The 23,532-nt window shown below is 35.3% G+C and overlaps 2 protein-coding genes across 2 annotated transcripts; both read right to left on the bottom strand.

The window, feature by feature from the left end:
• Positions 1-3,963: 3,963 nt before the first annotated feature.
• Positions 3,964-6,651, bottom strand: LOC147569068 (polygalacturonase At1g48100-like). The gene is made up of 6 exons (XM_086655527.1): positions 5,789-6,651; positions 5,507-5,674; positions 5,360-5,404; positions 5,067-5,274; positions 4,794-4,875; positions 3,964-4,677 (listed from the first exon to the last, which is right to left on the bottom strand). Exons 1-6 carry the CDS (start codon positions 6,176-6,178, stop codon positions 4,176-4,178), a joined length of 1,395 nt encoding a protein of 464 aa, XP_086511653.1. The 5' UTR covers positions 6,179-6,651; the 3' UTR covers positions 3,964-4,175.
• A 13,858-nt stretch (positions 6,652-20,509) lies between these two features.
• On the bottom strand, positions 20,510-22,489 carry LOC147569067 (polygalacturonase At1g48100-like). The gene is made up of 6 exons (XM_086661707.1): positions 22,100-22,489; positions 21,848-22,015; positions 21,715-21,759; positions 21,421-21,628; positions 21,122-21,203; positions 20,510-20,996 (listed from the first exon to the last, which is right to left on the bottom strand). The coding sequence occupies exons 1-6, from the start codon at positions 22,487-22,489 to the stop codon at positions 20,510-20,512; spliced, it is 1,380 nt and encodes a 459-aa protein (XP_086517833.1).
• Positions 22,490-23,532: the final 1,043 nt, after the last annotated feature.

The following is a 23,532-nucleotide window of genomic DNA, read 5'->3' as shown; positions in this document are numbered from 1 at the left end:
GGAAAAAGTAGGGACAGTAGATACTGTTGCGAAAGAATATTCTTGACAGTGGTGAACTATGGTTAAACAGAAAGTCGACACAAATGTGGGATGTCACAAACGAGTATAGTGTGGTGCTGTCACAAAAAGAGGACGTGGTCAAAGTCAGAAGACTTGGTCAAGGTCAGAGCAGTTGGTCAAAGTCAAAGGCCTGGTCAAAGTCAAAGGACTTGGTCAAAGTCGTCAAAGCAACAGGAATGGAGTCAATCTAAGTTGACTCAGTTACCTGTTGTGGGAGGGTAGCCGCCGGCCAGTTGGCGAGCAGATTAGGGTTTCTTTGAAACCAATAGTTTTGGTGTAATCAACCTAGGGAAAAACAAATCGTAGACACAGGGTTCTAATCGAGCTATTTCGGTCAAGAACAAAAGTTGAATATTAGTGGATTTTTAGAGAGAGAAAAACCTTAAAGAGCAATCGAACCCTAAAAAACAACCAAAGCAACAATCGATAATGTAAGAAGAGTTTAGTATTGGTCAAAACTAACCAGAGTAGGTCTGTTCGGCCGAAAAACCAGTCGATCCGGCGAGAAATTTGAACCCTAGAGGTTCAGTCGCGGGAGAAGGTGACGGAAAAATCGGGAACCAAAAACGAAAATTTGGTTCCGAGTCTGTGACGGGTTGAGTGTGAGTCAATTCCGGTCAAGTTTGTGTCGGTTCTAGTCTAAGCTGTTCCGGTCTTTGTCTGTTCTAGGCTATTCTATTCCAATTTAGTTAGTTCCTGTGGGACAGATTACCGGATTATGTTTATTGTGGTTCGTGAATTAGAACCAGAACGAAACAGTATTGGTGACTAACCTAAAAAATTAGAAAAAAATCGAAAAATTTGGAAAAAAAATCAGAAAAAATTAATTGATAACTGACATTTGAAGATGGATACGTTATTGTAATACGAATATAAGAATCTAAGTTACGAAAAGCGAAATAAATTGATAATGAAGACCAAAATAATCGATAATGAAGATGAAAATAATCCTTAAGCTCGTGATACCATTTTAAATAGTAATAAGTGTTGAACAATAAAGAATAATAATCAAAGGTGATTCCATTCGTAGAATTGAATGCATATTTATAGAGTGTACAATACGGTTTGTAGAGAAATTGTAAATAAGGAAACAATACAAAGTGGAAACAATAAATTACAATCACTATATTTTATATTCGTTTCTATCTTGAGAAAAATCTTCTGGATATCTTCTTTGTTTTCAATATTACTTCAATAACAGTTTCATCTGTTAGCATGAGAAAGCAATTCATGGGATCAAACAAAAGAATCACCAATTACTCTTTCTTTTTTAAAGGTAAATCCCTTTTTTTGGTACCAACACTGATTTCTAAACTTTTGTGATCCAATTTTGATTCCCTTCCTCACTTCGTTTTTCCTACTTCAATAATTTATAAAGTTTCAATAACTTTTTGCCTTGTTTCTCTCTCTCTCTCAAATTCATCCTTTTCTTTCATATTATGTCAGTATAGAAACTTTTCTACTGGTTGAGAATCTCTTTTTATGGATATTCTTTTGTTTGGTGGCTTTGTGCAACCTTTAAAATACCCAACTTCACCCAGACATTCCTCTATTTTTGTGCCAGTAGGAAGTTATTCAAACCTCTCCTTTATAAAGTTCACACAAAAGCACAACCTAACAAAAACTCCCTCCTTGTTTTATATAAAAAAGAATATGACAACTCCCTTTCTTCTTTCTATTATAAACTAAATATCATCATAAAAATGTAAATAGTGGAGTACAAACTATAGACTTTAGTATCCACAAAAATTTGTATTCGAATCAATTGATGAGATATCTAAGGTTATTTATTTTGCAGTTCTCCTACGGACATTATACTATTGTATGTAATTGCTAGAAGTTCTTTTTCTAATCGCCACATATAGACAGGAAAAAGAAAAAAAACGTATGATTTTGCTTCAATATTAGTTAAAAAAATATAGTATTATTTTAGAATTACAATTTACATGTCTGATGAGCTGACCTATTTCTGACCTTAAGACTCTTGCCGCACTACTATTCCTTCGGAATGTGTACCAACAAAATAATAATTGCTACCTACATGGTTTTGGACCTTGAAGCATAGGACCCAAATATAATAGAATAGTTGATTTGTTAAAGTTTCCAAAGGTGAATAGCTCTCCCACACTCTTACTAGGGTCAATCAAAGACTAATTTGATCTTCCAAAATAAGCCAAAATAAGTACAGAATAAGAAATCGCTTCTTTCAAAAGAAAAGAAACAGCTCCAAGGACAATAATAGTGTTAAATGAATAAGACGAATAGACCCAAAAGCAAAACAGTAGCAAGAGCAAAAAGCATAAACTCATTTTGAATGACATTATTTATTACTAAGAGAAAATAATAGGTTAAACTAATAAACTATTAAATAAATTAATTATTAATATGCTCTAATTTTAGGATAAGCAATATCCAACATTATTGATCTTTCGACTAACTATGCAACTCAATACAGTGATCTGATTTTCTTACTCGCTGTTTATTGAATTTAAATTTTACAATGCATCTATTACCTTAGTAGATAGAGTACATGAATCGATTCAAACGGGTAAATTATGTTAGTCTTAGCTGCTAGTTACACCAGGTAACAAAAACAAATTGTCAAACTAAAAATTTAGTTTATATTAATCCACCAAGTTATTTCAACAAAAAACAAAAAAAAAAACTTAAACCCAAACCCTAAGAGGGATACTTTGATTTTTTTTTTTCTGACACTTATATGTAAGTGATAATGACTTAGTTAGTCGGTAAGTTATAGAATCTAGAATAAGCCATTCACAAGAATCCTGGCGCTGGGCCAAGAGGGAGAGAGAAGGTGAGTTTGGGTGTTGGAGTTTAGTCGAGTCTACCCGCTTATAAATCTCTTCCAAAGCACGTAAGTTAAGCCTACTACTCTCTATGTTCCATAATTGAGCAGGTAGCCGATTTTGCGCATGCGTGGTTCAACCAAAAAAACAGAGAGATAGAGATGTAGATAGCGAGAGAAAGAGAAAGTTAGAGAGAGAGAGTAGGATCATATTAAGCATGAAAAGCTAACTGATTAACCAAACCGACTACCAACTTCTTTCATTCCGGTCAACAATTGGTTGGCCAATTGGTTGATAGTGCTGACATATATTTCAGAATTCTGGAAGTCTTAAGTTCGTTTTTCACAGGAAGTACATGATTATTGAATTTGGGTAATAAAAAGTATAAATAATGTGATAACTTTGTCGGTCTTTAGGTTTCTTTCATGTTATTGAACTTTAAACATCTTTCATTATTGGTTTAACTTACGCAGTTATCATGGATATCATGTTTTCATGATATATCAATGTCTTGTAACGATTAACGTAGATCATTGTTGATTTCTCAAAAAAAAAAAAAAAAAAAAATTCTTTCATCCCACTCACTGCTATAATTACTTTATGTATCTATATTACTTATCATACACCACTACCATAAAAACATGTCAATGTAATAAAATACCCTACTGTATAGTGGGTATGTAGATGTAGGGTTATCAATAGTCTAAGCCAAGAGGTCACATTCCTCCTTAGAGCACGAGAATTCCGAATATATTCCATAATTCCCAATGGGTCCTACCACCTTTCCCTCCTTTAGACTTTACACCTAATATTTTATGAAGATTATTAATTAAGCCCTAAAAAGGAATTCTCCTTCTAGTTTGAAGTTTTTGAGCCACCACCTTTTATGTTAAGTCTTGATTAAGACATTAATTTGATGTTTAAGATTTCATTGTTTGTAGTCTTTTGCTAAAAACAATTATACATCATACAAACTAGAGAGAGAAGGAACATGACATTTGGAACATTTTACCCATGTTAACATACATAGAAGGGTAACTAGAGTGTAATAATAAAGTAGGGTGATACTATCAAACATAAAGGAAACATAATTTAATGTGAAGGAATATATATATCACAAATATACTATCATATATTTTTATATCTTACAAACCACTCTAGAATTTCTCACTTATTCATCAACTTCTAAAACTACACACAAGAGGCATTCTTTTTTTTTTGATGAAAACAAGAGATATTCTTAAAATCTATATAAAATGTTCATTTACATACATTTTAGCAATCTAAATCTACTTAGCTTTTCATTAACTAACAGAGATCGAAATCGTTTTCTTCTATTGATCTAGGTACACCTTCCATTAAGCAAGAAAGTGGTGGAATTGTAAGTGTTTGTGAAGCTCCATAAGCATTCCAACAAAATGGGTCTTCTAAGATGTAACCTTGTGCAGGAAGAAGTTCAATATCAGATAATGTAAGATTAGTACAAGGAACCGAATCACTACAACCGAAACGCATTGGTGGGGTTCGTGAATCATATGTTCCTTTTATATTTGTATACGTTATATCGGAGACGAAAACTGCTGATGTTTGATTCATACAAGCACTGGAGAGGCAGTAGTATTGGTCAATCAGTATCGGGTTTCTAACCGTGTCCATATGAACGTTTTCAAAAGTTACTTGTGATACTGAGCCTGATCCACCTTGCCATGTCTTGATTCTTACTCCATTATCTGAGTATTTGATTACTGAATCTCTTACTGTGATATTCGATACACAAGATCGAGAATTATGGTAGCCTAGACTTCCAATGCTGATCAAAACAATCAATTTAAACACAAAATGAAGTATACCCAAGTTAGAATTTTTAGTTTAAATGATCTAAAGTTCTTTAAAAACACAAAATATACTCAAGAGTACTAGTAGTACCTGATTCCATGACTGGGTCCACATGTAACATTCTTTATGTCAACATTATAAGAACCTGATCCAATTGATACACAATCATCTCCTGCAGTAAAGACCACACATCATATACTCTTTGTCAATGTGGGACTATTCTCTCACACGCATATAGACACTCGCTCGCACAAATACATATACACACATACACATAAATAAATATATAAGAGGATGATGCACCATTAATGGGAGATTAGATCAAAAAGAGAGAAGCCAAACAAAAATTTTGAGCTTACTTACCATTTGAAATGAGAGTGTTATATATGCCGACGTTTTGGGTGTTCTCTACATGAATCCCATCTGTGTTTGGACTATTACTAGGTGCTCTTATCTTTAGAGATTCAACATGAACATCGCGACAATTATCGAATCTAAAGTTGAACTTGGGACTGTTTTCAATTTTAAGTTCTTTTACTGTCAAATTTGAGCTCATGAAGAATCTTAAAGCCTGCAAGAAAACATGTAACCAATTAAAACAATAACTTCCAAAAATGGAATTACAGAAGTTTTAGTCAGGTTCTTTTGAAGCTTACTGTAGGACTATCACAAGGTCCCGACAATGTCGTTCCGTTTATTCCCTGTTCAATTTGTACAAGTAGTAAGCATCAATGAACACAAAAATAAGGATCAAAACTTTAACAAATTTAGTGATTTAATTTCCTTCATGAATTTGGTATTACCTTGTGAGGTTTGCAAGGAAGGTCCCACCATTTTTCGCCTCGTCCATCGATTAGACCGCCTCCTTGAAACTTAAACCCATTAAGTCTATAAAAGACTAACCATTGAAGCTTACTGTTACTTTCCAACCAGGCTTCAGGCCCATCAGGTGCTATAATTGTACCATCAACCTACAATGCACAAATTCAAATTTCATTAGCTCCAATGGCATTTTACGGGTTTGTTTTATCGTAAAAACACGACTAAAAAGAAAATTGATTTTTTTTTTTGATAAAGTGCATTACCTGAAACACAACAATGTTTTTACAAGGACCAGTGAAAATAGTAGATTGAATCATGAAAGTATAACCTCTAGGAACCAAAAGGGTAGATGAAGGTTGTGATCGAAATCCACAAACTGTATCCCAAGTTGACTTGAAAGCAAGTGTTTCGTCCGCTAAACCGTCCCCAATAGCCCCAAAAGAACGAACATCGAAAACATTATTGGGTGAAGGTGAAGATGAAGTTGAAGGTGGAGATGAAGGTGAAGGAGAAGGAGGTGTTGAAATATGGGTTTTTATGGGATGATGAATGTGGGTATGTTTTGTATGGTTATGAAGTCTACTTTGGACAGATACTAAGAAAAGACTGGCAAAAATGAAGAAAGTTAGAAAGAACAACTTGAGGATATTCATAGTTTTTAGTGCTTGTTAAATGAGTATAGATAGAGAAGCAAAGCAAATTTTAGATACTTATATAGAACCAAAAAAACAACTTTTTTCACTATTCCTATACCTATTATAGATAGCTAGATGAGGGTTTCTCTCTATGGGTATTGAGTCAAGATCAAGTTTCAAAATTCAAACAAATCAACTAGGATTTTGACAGGTTTTGCACTCACTCTTAGTAAACTTGTGTGAGAGAGAGAGAATAAAGGAACACCCAAGTTTGGGGAAGTCTGATATTAAACATAGACTTCTAGCTCTTAAAGTGACCACCCACAATGAGCACTACTACTAGTACTACCACCACCAAAGAGGCCAAGTTGCAAGAGAAGAATGAAGAAGCAAAGAGAATTAGTCAGTCAGTCAGTTTAGAAAGAGATTCCATTGAAGTTGCAAGAGGGGTTGAAGTGAGTTTTATACTAGGAATTTGGTGTTAGTGGGGTGCTCTACTTTTTCGGGTTCAACTTCTTTTTAGATCTTTTTTATGTGTATAATTGAAGGGAACCGACCAATTCCATTAGGGCAAATGTCTTTTTTGGAGACTGGTGGAGTTTGCATTTGACATTTCATGGAAAAAAAAAGTATAGCAAGGAGGAGCAATGATACACCAATCCAAAATCCCTACATATTTGGGAAGAAACCCAAATTAACGGTTGAGATTTTCTCGCAATTTGAGAGATAAAGCCAGAGAATTGACCCATCAATCTGGACTGTTGATTTGGATATCTCTCTCATGTAGGCATTGACTTTTTAGTTGCTAGTTCACTTTGGAATAGGAAGCATAAGGGATGAGAGATAAATATATGATATGTAGTTGGGTGATAGTAGTAATAGTTGTTGTAGCTCTAGATGTGGGCCGTGGGGCGGGGGGATCATGAACTCCACCACCACCACCACCCATGTTCTTCCCCATAACTAAAAAACTTTATCCTTTTTGGTCCCAAAGTATAGATTTCACCATGCAGTTTTAATTGACTCTAAAACAAACACTATCTAATTTAGAGAGAACAATTGTTATTAGAATGATCGCTTTTCAGATTCAGATTGATTCTTACCTTTTTCTAGGTGAATTCACTATTGCAATTGAATGACAAAACATGACATAAGAATCATACCCTACTTATGTGAAACTAACGTATTTATATTTATTTAATTAAAATCAAATCATCTAACAATGCTAATTAAGTAGTACAAATTAGACAACAATCATCCATATTTTTGTTCTCTCATGCCCTATTTTAATGTTTTTGTATCCTCATTTTTCGATAAAATTCATTCAATTTTCCAATCAAAGAAATGAGACATTGACTTCATTACATACTCCGAAGCCTTTCTAACATCTTGAAAAACAAAAAGGAAAACTTCTAACTCGTCTTAAAGAAAAAGCTATTAGACTGTCTTGCCTTCTTCTAGTGATCGATACTTCGATTGATTGATTGATCCGTTGTGTCAAAATATTCTTTGGCTGCCTTCTTATGGGTGTAATTAAGGTGACTTATGTCTTAAATAAAACGCTAATAGACTGTCTTGCCTTCCTCTAGTGACCGATACTTCGATTGATTGATTGATCCCTTGTGTCAAAATATTCTTTGGCGCCCTATCTTATGGGTGTAATTAAGGTGTCATAAGTCATGTGAGCGGGGTCTTCTAAGTTTTTATTATATAACCAACTCATCACCAACCCACTTCGAGATTCTCCTAGACAGATATGTTTAAATCGGCAATAACGTCAAGGGTATATTTTCGTTGACTTAGAAAAATTCCTTGAGAGGAGAGTGAAACTTCAATACCCACTAAAAAAAATTGCCTATTAGGGACAGCTCAAAACCGTTCCAAAAAAATCTAAAAACCGTCCATGTTAAGTATTACTGACAGTTTAGGGTGTGTCACAGCTACTGCGTCACAAATATTATCAGGGACGAATTGAGGGACGGTTTCCGTACGTCACAGTTATTTACTGGGACAGTGTTTATCCGTCCCCATTAGTGATTAGGGACAACAAGTAGTCTCAGCTAACACTGTCAATAATTGTATTTGTGGATAGAACTCAACAGTCCCTGTAAGTAATCTGAGACGTTTCTAGGGACGACATACAAACCGTCGCTAATTACATTTTTTAAATTTGAAAATTTATTTTGCATTTTTTATTGATCAGCCAGATGCCTATTGATATTCCCTGCCAGATATATTTCATCTATTTCACACAATTCCAAAAGCAATATAAAATCTGCATTTTACTGAAATGAAACTTAATGAGACAATCAACAATGTTTGAACTAAAACTTAACTTGATATATGAACTAAAACTTAACTTGATATATATAAATCCTATATAATAAAACAACTCAGTAGTTATTCATGGTATAGTCTGGTCGTTCATTCTTTGTGTAGTTTTTGTATCCGGCGGACGAAGATATCCCAAAATCTACACGGTTTAAATCTTTGAGTAATTAGAAACCGTAATATAGGTTATTTTAGTCATTTACCAACCAGTATGTTTTTTTCCTCCCACGTTCTCCCTTTCTTCCTCCCTGGCTCTAAGCTCTAATCGATCATCTACTTCCTTTCTCTCCCTAAAAAAATCATCTCTCTCAAATTTCAGTTTCCTACTTTTTGGTTCAGTTTTTATTTCCCCCCTCTCTCTATCTCTTTCTTTCTCTCTGTTACCAAGAGTGAAGCTACTGTGTTTGATTTTCAAACCTTCACTGTGAAATGTCTCCAGGTTAGTCATTCTATCCATAGATAGATTTTCAAATATTCACTTTTACAATTTGTTTAGTTTTAAATTTTGTAGTTTCAACGTATGCAAATAAGGTGTTCAACGAAATGTCTGTGAGGGAAATTTTGTTTTGTTAGACTAATTTGTTTAATTTCTCTATGGATTCAGGTAAATTTTGTTTAACTTCTCTTTGGTTTATCAAAAATTTATCAAGTATTGAGGTTTACATCTCTTTTATGTTTTAGGAGTTAGTTACTTTGAATGGTGTTTTGCCTGACAGTGCAGAAGAAGGTTGATAATCTATACAAATACTTGAATTCAGATTTCAAAAAAGGGGATGGTCACCAGAAGAAGATATGCTTTTATGTGAGGTAATTGATTCTATAAGAACTTTTGCATGTGGCATGAACTATTCAATATGGTTTTCATTTTGTAAGAACTTTTGGGTCTAACAACATATATTTGTGCAGACTCAAAAGTTATTCGGCAATCCATGGACTGAAATTGCTAAGGTCTGAACTTGGTGAATCTTCTAATGCAGAATGGATTCATCACAGACACGGCTACTGAATCAATTATGAATGAAAACTAACATGATTATGATTATTCAAACTGTAACTAATCGCGACGTAGGACCCATATCTCGGATGTCTTAGAAAAGTGCAACCAAAATGATAGATTATTTACAGAATGCGGAACGAGACGGCAACCCCACCAGAATGTCTTTTAATGATGGTAAAGCACCTCTTCCATGTGATTACGATTGAACAAGAAAACTAATAACATAAGAGATGACATCCTCTTTCTTACCCTAATCAACGTCGGAAGTGGATTTCTGAGCAGACCAATGCTCAGAAACATCGTCGTGCTGATGATGTCGCAAGAGGGGTGAAATCTCTCTTTCTCTCTCTCCCTTTTTCTCCTTTCATTGCCTTTTTCTTTACTAACTCATGTTCATTTCTCTTCAGTTTGCTCAAGAGCAAACTTTATTAAGACAGACAACTCTCATATCCAAAAAAGAGAAGGAGAAGGTAACACAAAGAACAATAGAGGTCTTTACTTTTACACACTTCAATGGTTCAATTCTACTTTGACGCAAATCGTTTTAAATTGTATCGAAGCCAATTGATGTATTACGCGTGATTGTATATTATAATCATGTTGTTTAGAAAAAAAAAAAGTGTGCTTTGATATTTTGTAGGTGGAGACAATGAAAGCCATAAGCTTTATGTACGCTTGGCTACCGGGTTATAATCCGGAGAGTGCCAAAGGTCTGAGCATGAGGATGAGAGGAAAAGGCTTGGACTGAACAATCCTCCTGTGGATTCCAGTGCAATGTATTGTGCCCTTTCTATTACTAAAATTTCAATTTGTTCTTATTTTAGTCCTTTAATTTTGTAAGATTTCATAGTGGTTATTTTGTTTGTTGCATCTTAGTAATTGTTGATGACATTTCGTTCAGTTTTAGGCCATGAGAACCATCTATGTCGGGTGAGGGGAATTTTGTTTTGTTAGTTTTAACTAATGTTGTTAGTTTCAAACTAATTTTGTTTAATTTCTCTTTGGGTTCAGGTAAATTTTGTTTAATTTCTCTCTGGATTCCAGGTAAATTTGTCTAACCATCTATTTTCCAATTTTTTTCTGTTAACTTCTACTTTTCTTAATGATTTCTGCATCTTATTTTTAATTAAACCAAATTTGGTTGTGATTTAATCCTTCTTAAAAGTAATTTAATCCTTTTTGTTGTATAATATTGGGGACTAACATTCACAAAAGTCCTTATTGTTGGTTATTAGGGACCAACGAAACAAATGAGTGTCCCTAATAAGCCTATTTTTTGTAGTCCTAAAAATATTGTAGGCTACCTAGATATTTGAGATAGACTGTCTTATGAAGAAAAGACTTTAATCTGGAAATAGCTGAATCATCAGTACCGGTGATGACTATGTCGTCAATATACACAAGAATATAGAGAGGCATATTTGTAGATGTATAGGTGAATAAAGAATAATCGGCAAGGGGTACTGGATGAATCCATGTTATATTAGTGTGGAAGAAAATTTCGTGAACCACTGAGGGAGGCTTGCTTTAGACCATAAAGGGATTTGCTTAACCAACAAACAAGTTGCTCCCCCTTTCGCGAAAATCCCGGAGGAGGTTTCTTAAAAACATCCAATTGATGAAGAGACCATCCCTTAATGTAGGCAAGAGAGAGAAGAACACAGACAGTAACCAATTTTTCGACCAGAGCAAATGTGTCATGATAATCAAGTCCCTCGATCCGTCTGGCAACGAGGCAGACTTTATAACGTTCGACAGATCCGTCTGAACGATACTTAATCTTATACACCCATTTGGAGTCAATGGCGCGTTTGCCTTATGGTAAGGGAACAAGAGACCAGATATTATTTGATTCCAGAGCCTTGATTCCAGCTGCCATGGCGTCACACTAATTGGGAGATTCTATAGCCTCGGCGAAGGAGGAGGGTTCAGTATGAGAAAGAACTGAACCAATGAAAGACCTATGAGTCGGAGAGAGACGATCTAGAGAAATGTAATCACAGAGGGGAACCAGATTGTGGACTCAGTCGAAGAGGTGCAAATATAATCCGAAAGGTGTTTCGGAGGAAGGCGAATTTCGGGTTGGGCAACCACAGATGGATGTTGTGAAGAAGCGGGGCTGGCCGTAGAAGATCCTGAACAAGTGGTGTTGTTGGGCTCATTAGGGGCACCTACGGACGAATGTTGGGGCTGGGAAGAGCAACATCGGCGAGGGAAGTCAACTGATCAGTCGTGTTGGCGGAAGGAGGGGACTCTCCCGGCGGGACAACGTTGGCGGGACGGTGAACGACGACATCGTCAGGACGCCAGAAGGTGAAAGAGCCGTCATCCGAGATTGAAACAAATGGAGAAGGAGTACGAATGGTTGGTGAAGAAGAAGGAATATCGTCCATTAGAAAAGTGTCCTCCTTGAAAACAACATCACGAGAAGTGATGATACGATTGGTGGAAAGGTTAAGAACCGGAGTAGGAAGTTTATTGATAAGATAAACGGCGGTGAGGATACATTCTCTCCAAAAAGAGAGAGGAAGATGTGTTTGAAGGCGAAGAGAACGAGCCACTTCAAGAATGTGACGATGTTTCCTCTCAACAACACCATTTTGTTGAGGGGTATGGGTACAACTTCTTTGATGAAGGATCCCATTATTAGAAAAAAGTAGTGAATTTGAAGTTGAGAAACTCCGTACCATTGTCAGAACGAAAAATCTGAATGGAAGTCCGAAATTGTGTTTTAACCTAGTTAAGAAATTTTGAAACAAAAGAGAATACATCAGATTTGGCTGACATTAGAAACAACCATCTACACCGACTAAAGTCGTCAACCAAAGTGAGAAAATAACGACTTCCAAGAGGGGAAAAGGTCCCCATAAGTCAGCGTGAACTAATTCAAAAGGTTGAGAAGTAGTTGAACTACTAATCGGAAAAGGTAAACGAGAAGCTTTAGAAAGCGGACAAATAGTGCACGGAACTTTATTAATATTATTAATAAAAAAAATTCATACAAGGTAAACGACTAGCAAAATACTTAAAACGGGAAGGAGATGGGTGGCCTAGACGCCAATGCCATATACTAAAAAAAGAAAAATTATCAAAAGGTAACGAAGACGCCAAAATACGAGGTTATGTGCGTAAAAAATATAATCTATCGTATTGATCACCAAATCGAATCGTCCTTGTCGTTTGCTTGGTCCTGAAAGACACAAGACATAGAATCAAAATTAACATTACAAAAATAAGAGATGGAGACCGGTTTATAGAAAGCGGTTGAGACCAGTTGGTGAACTCCCTCATGGTCGGTGCATGGAAGTGGACGTGTGCGTGGCCGGACCCTAACGAGTCGGGTCCAATACGTCTATAGAGCGCTTTGTTGGTCTGGTTGTGAGTTTTGTGAATAATCGAGTAGTGGGTTGAGAATCAAATTAATTGATTGTTGTTTAATATAGCCCTCCATTCAATGGTGTTGTTGGTAAAATCATGTAGCTTCATCATTCTATGTTGATGACGTTCTCTCTTTCATTTTCTTTACTTTCTTTCTCTTTTCATCTTTTTTCTTTTCTCTATCTAGAATATGATATTTCATGATTAGATGCATTCTAGGTCTATGCTATCCTTGTCCTCACTAGTAACTTTGATAATAATACCTATAACCTTATTAAATCCATCCCCATCGATGAAACGGGGGTGGATCAAAGAATTTGGACGCTTACTAAATCGGGTAAGTTTACAGTTAAATCCATGTATAACTACCTTTGCACTAGTATGAATTCTCCCCCTCCACTTAACCCTAACTGGAAATTTATTTGGTCTCTCCCTACTATACCCAGAATACAAAATTTCATTTGGAAAATATGTACTAAATCCCTTCCAGTGAGGAAAAGAATTGGTAAATATATTAACAATAACCTGGTTTGCCCTAACTGTAATGAAATTGAATCTATTGAGCATGCGCTCCTTCACTGTCCTCTTGCTAGAAATATCTGGTTCTATTTCAATATCATATCAGAGAATATTATGAATGTTATAGAATGGATTTTTTCATGGGAGCACACACCTCCTTTCAATGAACCTTCATACCAGAATCTGTTAGCCACTATCCTGTGGATCATTTGGAAAATCAGATGTGATCACTGTTTTCAATATGAAATTAATTCTCTATCTCAGATTATTAATATGATTCAGGCTTTTCCAAAAAATATTATCACTCTTCCTAGCACGAATACACAATTGCAAGGAAAATGGAACCCTCCAGAACCAAATTGGCTGAAAATTAATGTTGATGCTTCTTTTATCAATGTGCATGAAATTACAGGAATTAGCCTAATTATCCATGATTCAGAATCTAAATTCATAGAAGCTCATACGAGTATTACAAGAGGCAGAAATAGTGAAGAAGGAGAGGCAATTGCAATTCTCGAGGGCCTGGTATGGGCGGTAGAACATGACTATAATAATATTATTATTGAAAGTGATAATATAAATATCATACATAACATTCAGAATACTAAGCATGAAGTTCAATGGCAGTCTAGAATCCATCTTCGTAAAATTCAGGAGGTAAAACGCAAGATTCAGATGGTGAAATTCAGTTACACTAATCATAGATTCAACTCTCCGGCGGACAAGCTTGCTAAATGGGCCAGAAAGAATAATAAATCGCAGACTTGGAGCAGAATTCCTTATTTTATGATTTCTTTCTATTGTAATGACACTTTATTAGCTTAATAATATTTATATCCCTTAACAAAAAAAAAAAAAATCTCTTGATCTTGCTTTTCCCATCTTTGGGATTGGGAGTAATCTAATTACATGAATTTTAGAGAGAGAAAGGAAGAAAGACAGAGAGAGTGAAAAGTAAAGGTAGGACTTACAAAAACCTCTTGAAAATTAAGGGTGTGTTGGATATCTCCTATTTCTATAGAAATAAAAAAATTTAAATGGAATTGGGTATTTCCATCGTTTGATACGAATTATAATTCCATGGCTTTAATCCTTAAGGAATCTATTTCCAAGAAATAACCTACTTTTAATTCCTTCCTCCACCCTAGGAATTGGTTTCCGTGGAAAGTCAAAAATCAAAATAAAAATATTTTAATATATTCGGATACTTGAAACCTAATATTTATCTTCATATAAGTTCTAAATGACATTTTTCCCGTATAGCAAAATAAACTTTTACTTATCCATTGGGCAAATGACATTTTTGCCCTTCTTACCAAATGACGTGTTTACAACGTTGTTAAAATGACATTTTGGCTTTTGTTTTATATAACAAAAACTACATTTTTACCCTTTTATAATATCAAATTGACATCGTACCCTTATGTTGTCAAAATGACATTTTTACCGTCGTATAAATCAAACTATTAAAGTGACATTTTTACCCTTATGCTGTCTGAATGACATTCTTACCTTTATCTTGTAAAAATGACATGTCTACACTTTTACATTGAAATGACACAAGGTTAAATAATTTTACAATATAAGAGTAAAAATATAATTTTGAAAACATAATGGTAAAAATGTAATTTTAACTATATAAGGACGAAAATGAAATTTTAGTAACATAAAAGAAAAATGTTATTTTGACTACATAAGGAGTAAATAAAAACTCTTATTAATTGAATATTATATTCGTGGAAGTTAGTTGTCAACCAAATAACAGAGTTCGTAATTCCACGGAATAATAAAAGACTATCAAACGAAAGAACTCTTATTTCCACGGAATAAATCCGTGGAAGACTTTCCATGGAACTTTTTTATTTCCATGAAATTATTTTCCTGATATCAAACGCAACCTAAGGTTAATTAATAATACCAAAAGAATAGGAAAATTGTTATAGGATGGTGCGGACCAGCCTTCCGGGCTGCTAGTGATACTGTCTGCTTTGGCACACTTGGGCCTCACGGTCTTAAAAGGCCTCACGGTCTTAAAAGGCCTCACTAGGGAAAGGTGCTTAACCTCTTAGGAGGAGCACCACACTCCTGTCTCCCACCAATGTGAGATAGCTTTAAAACACACCCTCCCAAGACCACATCACAGTAGAGCGAATCGTACTGATAACGTGTTATATAGGATGGTGCGGACCATCCTTCCAGGCTGCTAGTGATACTGTCCGCTTTGGCACACCAGGACCTCACGGTTTTAAAAGGTCTCACTAGGGAAGGGTGCTTAACCTCTTAAGAGGAGCACCACACTCCTGTCTCCACCAATGTGTGATTGCTTTACAACAAATATGAGTCATTGTGGTATTTAATTTGAAGGGGTTGATATGAGTGACATGACAACCTTGAAAATGAGGATTTTTAATGGAATTAGGGAGCTTATAAAAAGGGGGTTAATTTAGAATTTAGAAAAAATATGTACTAAAAAAGGAAACTGGTCACGAATTAAGGGGCCAAAAAGAAAAAGCTCAAGTCTTTATTAATAATTAGGTGGATTAAATCTACTCTTCTGGGTCATTTTTTTGGACTACAAACCTAAAATTAAATTTTTTAAATTTTTCTGGAAAATTAAAAGCTTTTGTGTGAAAAACGAGAAAAAGAGTTCTTGTTATAGTCCATAATACTAATATTTCAACCTGTTGTAGTTGCTAAATCGAATAATCAAATTCACCCCTAATTGTATAATAAGTTCAATGATAAGTTGATTTGATCTTCACTTTCTATTTTAATATTTAGAAGCTTTGAAGGGCTTATAAAATGTGGGTCAAAGATGAATTGATTTGATTCTCATTTTCTGTTTTAATATTTTGAGTCTTTGAAGGGAGGTATAAAATTTGGGCTTATGGATCTATCGAAAAAGAGAAATTTAGATCTCGTCGTGCGTTCATCTTGTTCTTGATCATAAATATGAATTTTAGTGTTGATGGTACACAAAGAAGCCGAAAAAAACGAGAAAACGGAGAGAAATACCGTGAGGCCGAGGGAAAGAACGATAGATATAACTGGTAATCTAGTAATTAAGAAAATATTTGTATCTTGGTTTAACTTACTCCTTAAATCAGAGAGGACCTATTTGTTAAATTAAATTATGGTGTGATCTTGCAAAATATGAATGAAACTATTAACGTTAGAGGGTTTAGGATGGATAAATAAAAAATGAAGCCATTTGCCTATTATTATACACATTCTACCAATTTCGTTTTTTTGTTGGAAGTCATTCTACCTATGTTAATATACATACAAGGAAAGAGTCCACCACCCTTTGGTGTAACGGATGGACACCCCTCTTAAGACCATGAGGTCGTGGGATCGAGTCTCGGTGGAAGCAGTTGCCATCAAGATTTATCCTATGTAATTTAGGCTATGAATAATGTAATAATTTGTCGGGCTTTAGGCCTCTTCGTTGTCGGGCTTTAGGCCTCTTTCATTCTCAGTTTAAAGTAGGCGGTTATCGTGCTCATTACATCTCCATGATGCATCAATGCCTTGTAACGACTAACGTACACCGTAGTCGAATTCTCAAAAAAAAAAAAAAAAAAAAAAAAATACATACAAGGATAACTAGAGTGTGTTGGAATCGGAGCCGATTTTGGCTCGACCCGACTCGTCAAACTTAGAAAGGGAACGCACCATTGCGTTCGCCTCGTCGGGCTCTTCAATTTAGAGTCAAGAATCACTCAAATCCGATTCCGGATGAATGAGAAATTCAAGGTTAAAGTTTGGACGAAGATCGGTTGAAATATGGACTAAATCGTCAAAGAGGGCAAGTCAGATTGGGGACAGTTTGAGCGAAGCACGCACGTCCAAATCTGGACGGCTGGCCTTCGGTCCGCGAGAATTCGCGAGATCTGACGGCCACGCGTTATGAGTAGCGGGACCGTGTCGGGATCACGCTAGGCGTGTTGGATCAGCGAGATCCAACGGTCTGCGCTTACTCCGTGTTGGGACAGAGTCGGGATTTCGCAAGATCCTTCATCTGACGGCCATCTAGCTTGCGCAGTGGGCACATTTCGGGATTGATCCAACGAATCATGTTCTGGCCGAGTTTTGTAGCTAAATCTGATGGCCCAGAACTCAGCCGAAAATTCCAGTTAATTAAGCAACTTATTTCTAAGAGTTGTGTCCCAAAAACTAAGGGATTTGTCCTCAAACATCAAGAGATGTGTCCCAAAATTAAGTGCCTACTCGATTCCTAAATAAACCTCCTAAACCCACTTCATTTCACACATCAAATTCATTCTCTTCCTCCCTTCTCTTCTAACAATTAAAGGTTCTGGTTTGCCTAGAATATCTGATTGAAAAGTAATTCTAGAGGTTCTGGTTTGCGTAGAATATCTAGAAGAAAAAGGAAGAAAGAAGTGTCGAGTGAATTTTTAAAGCGTCTAGAAGATCAATCGCATAAGTCCAAGAGCTCATAATACTTACGAAGGTTCGTCCACTTTCAGAATATAGAAGTACCATCTTAAAATTCTGAAAGGAAAGTCGTTGTATCCTGAAGGCAAACACCCTAACGTTTGGTACTGTTACGGGGGTGTAAAATGTCTGAAGGAAAGAGAATTTATTCTCGCCTCGACTACATTAACGTTTGTCTAACTTGGTTAATCCGAAAGAAGGAATACTGATAAATCATTATTCTCTTACAGTCTATCTCTCTACAAATTAGAGAAATGAAACTTTGTCTTAACCAAGACAAGACAGAGATAAATCAACTTATCAACTGATAACCAGAGGAACAACTGAGTGTAATAATAAAGTAGGGTGATACTATCAAACATAAGGGAAACATAATGACATATATCACAATATACTATCATATATATTTGCATCTTACAAACCTCTCCTGACTTTCTATTATAATCTACTAGGTCCCCACCGCGCCCTACGGGCGCGGTAGATCCCTTTTGGCTAACGCCGTCGAGATAGAATGTGGTGAGACAATTTATTTATCGAGTCGACTACATCTAAGCGGTGCACGTATATCGGGTCAATGCATATACCAAAATGTCCATACATCACAAAATTTATTTTCACGCCATATACCATCATACAGAGACCTTTAATTCGCATATTCTATGCAAATTACAGGTCTCTTTGTGATCCTAGATGTCCTAAAAATGAATTTTATGATGTATGGACATTTTGGTATATGCATTGACCCGATATACGTGCACCGCTTAGATGTAGTCGACTCGATAAATAAATTGTCTCACCACATTCTATCTCGACGGCGTTAGCCAAAAGGGATCTACCGCGCCCGTAGGGCGCGGGGGAACCTAGTTAATTATACATTGGTGTCGTCAGTTTGATTTGGTTTGTGTTAATCTGACCAATACGACGGGGTTTTACTTTTTTACATTCTAAATGCAAGGGAATTGTTTTTAGGTTTGTCTAAAATTTGAAAGATTGATGAGAAACTGGAAAAAAAAAACACCTAAAGAGAGAAAGAAAAAATTATAAACCATGGAACTTTTTTTTTTGAAAGAACCATAGAACTTAATATGATTAAACTCTTCAACATTAACACACACAAATACATTATTGCCATAGAAAAAACAAATACATTATTGCCATAGAAAAAATAAATACATTAAACTCATAACATTTATGCAGAAAAGAATTAGTAACTACTAAACAGAAAGAAAAAGTACAATAAACCACCGTACTTCATATGATTAAACTCTTCAACATATAACACAAACAATATTTTTTTTTGCCATAAAAAAACAAATACATTAAACTCATCAACATCATTTTATATATTAGTAAACCAAAACGTGCTTTTACAACCTCAAGATTTACAACCACAAATTTTCTTTTACAATCAAAGACGTCTATCTTTTCTCCCTCGTTCCTTCTTATCTTTCTCACTACCAATTTCAGTGTTTCTCCTGTCCACTTTTTCAAAAAAAAAAAATCAAATTAATATTCTTCAATCTGGAATTTGTTTAAAGGAATCAATTTAAATTTGAGGTAGACACTAATCAAATCTACAAAGATAAGTAAGATAAGAAAATAAAAAAACAACAGGGACAATACAAATCAACATGGACACATCTGCTATAAGTAAAATGAAAATGTACTTACATCCATATGGTTGATGAAAACCTGCAAACAAATAAAAGAAAAAAAAAATTATAGTTAATTCTTCAAAGATAATCAACTTTTGAAGAGAAAAACTTAAACTTATCATGTCAAATGAGACTTTTGGGGTAAAAAAAAGGTAAAAAACTTAAACTTACCAATAGAAAAATAGAACTTAAAATCAGAAATTAGAAACAGAAAAGGTAAAGAAGTTGACATTAGGAATCACATTTTGCAAGAACACAAACTTCAAACAATAGAAAATTAGGAATCACATTAAGTTTGCCACAACACAAATTTCAAACAATAAAAAAAATTACATAACTAAGATCTTGAGTTGGTGGAGACTTTTGGATATTATTGTGTTTACTTGAGAGTGAAAGAGGAGTTGAGAAGACTAATTTATGAGGAAAAGTACGTGGGTGTAATGGGGATGCTAGTGGGAGGAGAGATAGAGAGATTTTAGTGGGTAGTTTTTAACTAACAATCAAGGAACACAACCATCCCACGATTTCCTCACATAACAATCGAGGAATTACATAACAATTGTAAATCGTGGAAGAAATGAGAGATGATGGGAGATAAAATAGGAGTAGTTCGGTAAATGACTAAATTAACCTCTAATAGGGTTCTTAATTACTCAAACATTTAAACCGTATATATTTCGGGATATCTTCGTCCGTCAGATGCAAAAACCACGCAAAGAATGAACGGTCAGACTTATCTCCTGAGTAACTAACTGAGCTGTTTTAATATAATAGATATGTAAATGTTACACTTTAGCAATCTAAATCTACTTAACTTTTGTGAAGAGGGATGAACCTCTTGATAGGAGAGAGAGAGAGCGAGAGAATAATTAATTTCTCTCTAATTGTAAAGTGCATAGGTTTCTATATACAGGGATACATAGGTGAATCAGGGACGGGTCCACTCGGTTGGCCGAGTGGTGTTGGGCCGGTGGATCTTAATAACTTTTCATTAACTAGCCGAGCTTGATATCATTTTCTTGTTTTGAACTTCGGTAGGCCTTCCATTAAGCAAGAAATTGGTGGAACTGTAAGTGTTTGTGAAGCTCCATAAGCATTCCAACAAAGAGGGTCTGCTAAGTTATGACCTTGGGCAGGAAGAAGCTCAATATCTGATAATGTAAGATTTGTACAAGGAACCGAATCACTACAAGCGAAATGCACCGGTGGTCTTCTAGAGTCATATGTTCCTTTTATATTTGTATATGTTATGTCGGAAACAAAAACTGCTGATGTTTGATTCACACAAGCATTAGAAAGGCAGTAATATTGGTCTATTAGTATCGGGTTTCTAACCGTCTCCATAAGAATGTTTTCGAAAATTACGCGTGATACAAAGCCTGACCCACCTTGCCATGTCTTGATTCTTACTCCATTATCTGAGTATTTGATTACTGAATCTCTTACTGTGATATTCGAAACAGAAGATCGAGAATTTCGGCAGCCTAGACTTCCAATACTGATCAAAACAATCAATTTAAACACAAAATGAAGAACACCCAAGTTAAATATTTAGTATAAATGATCTGAAGTTCTTTTAATTAAACCACAAAAATAAGAACAAAATGTACTTTAGATTAGAACCTGATTCCATGACTGGGTCCACATGTAATATTCTTTATGTCAACATTATAAGAACCTGATCCAATTGATACACAATCATCTCCTGCAGTAAAGACCACACATCTTTGTCAATGTGGGACTATTCTCTCACACCCATACAGACACTCGCTCGCACAAATACACACACACACACACACACACACACACACACACACACACACATATATATATATATATATGCGGAGGGGTGATGGACCAGTGGGAGATTAGATCGAAAAGAGAGACGAGAAAACAAGAACTTTGACTTTGAGCTTACTAACCAATTGAAATGACCGAGTTATATATGCCGACATTTTGGGTGTTTTGTACATGAATTCCGTCTGTATTTGGACTGTTACTAGGTGCTTTAATCTTAAGAGATTCAACATGAACATCACGACATTTATCGAATCTACAGGTGAACTTGGGACTGTTTTGAATTTTAAGTCCTTGTACTGTCAAATTGGAGCTCCTCAAGAATCTTAAAGCCTGCAAGAAAACATGCAACCAATTAGAACAAATACCCTTAAAAAATGGAATGAGGGAAATGTTAGTCAAGTTCTTTTGAAGCTTACTGCAGGACTATCACAAGGTCCCGGCAGTGTCGTTCCGTTTATTCCCTATTCGATTTGTACATGCCAGTAAACACAAAAATAAGAATCAAAAGTTCAAGAAATTAAGTGATTTTTTTCATGACTTTAGTATTACCTTGTGAGGTTTGCAGGGAAGGTCCCACCATTTTTGGCCTCGTCCATCGATTAGGCCACCTCCTTGAAACTTAAACCCATTAAGTCTATAAAAGACTAACCATTTACGCTTACTGTTACTATTCAACCAGGCTTCAGGCCCATCAGGTGCTATAATTGTACCATCAACCTACAATGTTAAATCAAAATACACCACAAATTCAAATTCCCAGCGACACTTTATAGGGTTTATGTATCGTAAAAACACGACTACCTGAAAGACAACAATGCTTTTACAAGGACCAGTGAATATGGTAGATTGAATCATGAAAGTATAACCTCGAGGAACCAAAAGTATAGATGAAAGTTGTGATTCAAATCCACAAACTGTATCCCAAGTTGACTTGAAAGCAAGTGTTTCGTCGGTTAAACCATCACCAACAGCCCCAAAAGTACGGACATCAAATACGTTACTGGGTGAAGGTGAAGATGAAGTTGAAGGTGAAGGTGGAGATGAAGGAGAAGGAGGTATTGAAATGTGGGATAATATGGGCTGATGAATGTTGGTATGATTTGTATGGTTATTAAGTCTACTTTGGATAGATACTAAGACAATACTGGCAAAAATGAAGAAAGTTAGAAAGCACAACTTGGAGATATTCATAGTTTTTAGTGCTTGTTAAATGAGTATAGAAAAGCAAAGCAAAATTTAGATACTCATATAGAGCCAAAAAAACAATTTTTCCACTAGTCCTAGACCTACTATAGGTAGTTAGATGATTGGTTTCTCTCTGTGGGTATTAAGTCAACGTTTCACAATTAGAACAAATCAACTAGGAGTTTTGACAGGTTCTATGCTCACTCTTAGCACTAGAAGTTTTCATAAATATATATTTAAAAATATTTATTTTTTAAATATTTTTGTTTTGAAATTAGGAAGGGTAGTTATGACATTTACTTGAAAATAGAGGGTCAAATTTGAATTTATGAAAAATAGGGGACCAAGAAGGAAGTTGGTCACAAAATAGGGGGCCAAAAAAGAAATAACTCTAATTTTTACATAAAATACCAAGAGAGAAACTATTTTAAATTTTTCATCTTTATCTTGCATCCATCTATATCTCCCTCTCGGTTTCTCATCTGTTTCTCTCGGCTAATACTCTATTATCAAGAGGGTTACACTTCTTCTCATGGTAGCATAGCCAATTGACATTTTTTCTCCATAATGACTTCTACTAATATTTCATTTGAATCCAATGCACCTATCTTGCTAATTCCGCTAGTCCTTTCGATGTGCATTATTACGGTTCATCCGGTACTACTTTAGTCGCACTTCTTCTCATCAGTGGCGTTATTCATCGTGGTCCCTAAGAATGACAAAAGCTCTTCGAGCTAAAGACAAACACGACTTCATTGATGGGACAATCTCAAAACCCACCAATACCAAAGAGTTGCATTTGCGAGGATGATGTAATGATTTAGTATCCAGTTGGTACTTGGCTTATCAACTCTATTGACCCATATCTCCGTTCTTCCATTCTCTATGATGAAAATGCATTTGATATTTGGGAAAATCTCTACGATCGGTTTTATCAAACCAATGCTCCTAAGGTTTTTCAAGTTAAGAGATCTACATTTTCCCTAAAACAAGAGGGTTCTGATGTTTTTATATATTTCACTATTCTCAAATACCTTCAGGATGGAGTT

Source organism: Eschscholzia californica, unplaced genomic scaffold (assembly GCF_041429995.1).
Source record: "Eschscholzia californica isolate CP2 unplaced genomic scaffold, dmEscCali1.0.p SCAF_1, whole genome shotgun sequence".
Lineage (NCBI taxonomy): Eukaryota > Viridiplantae > Streptophyta > Magnoliopsida > Ranunculales > Papaveraceae > Eschscholzia > Eschscholzia californica.
Note: the sequence above shows the minus strand (reverse complement) of the source record. Positions and strands in the feature narration are given on the sequence as shown.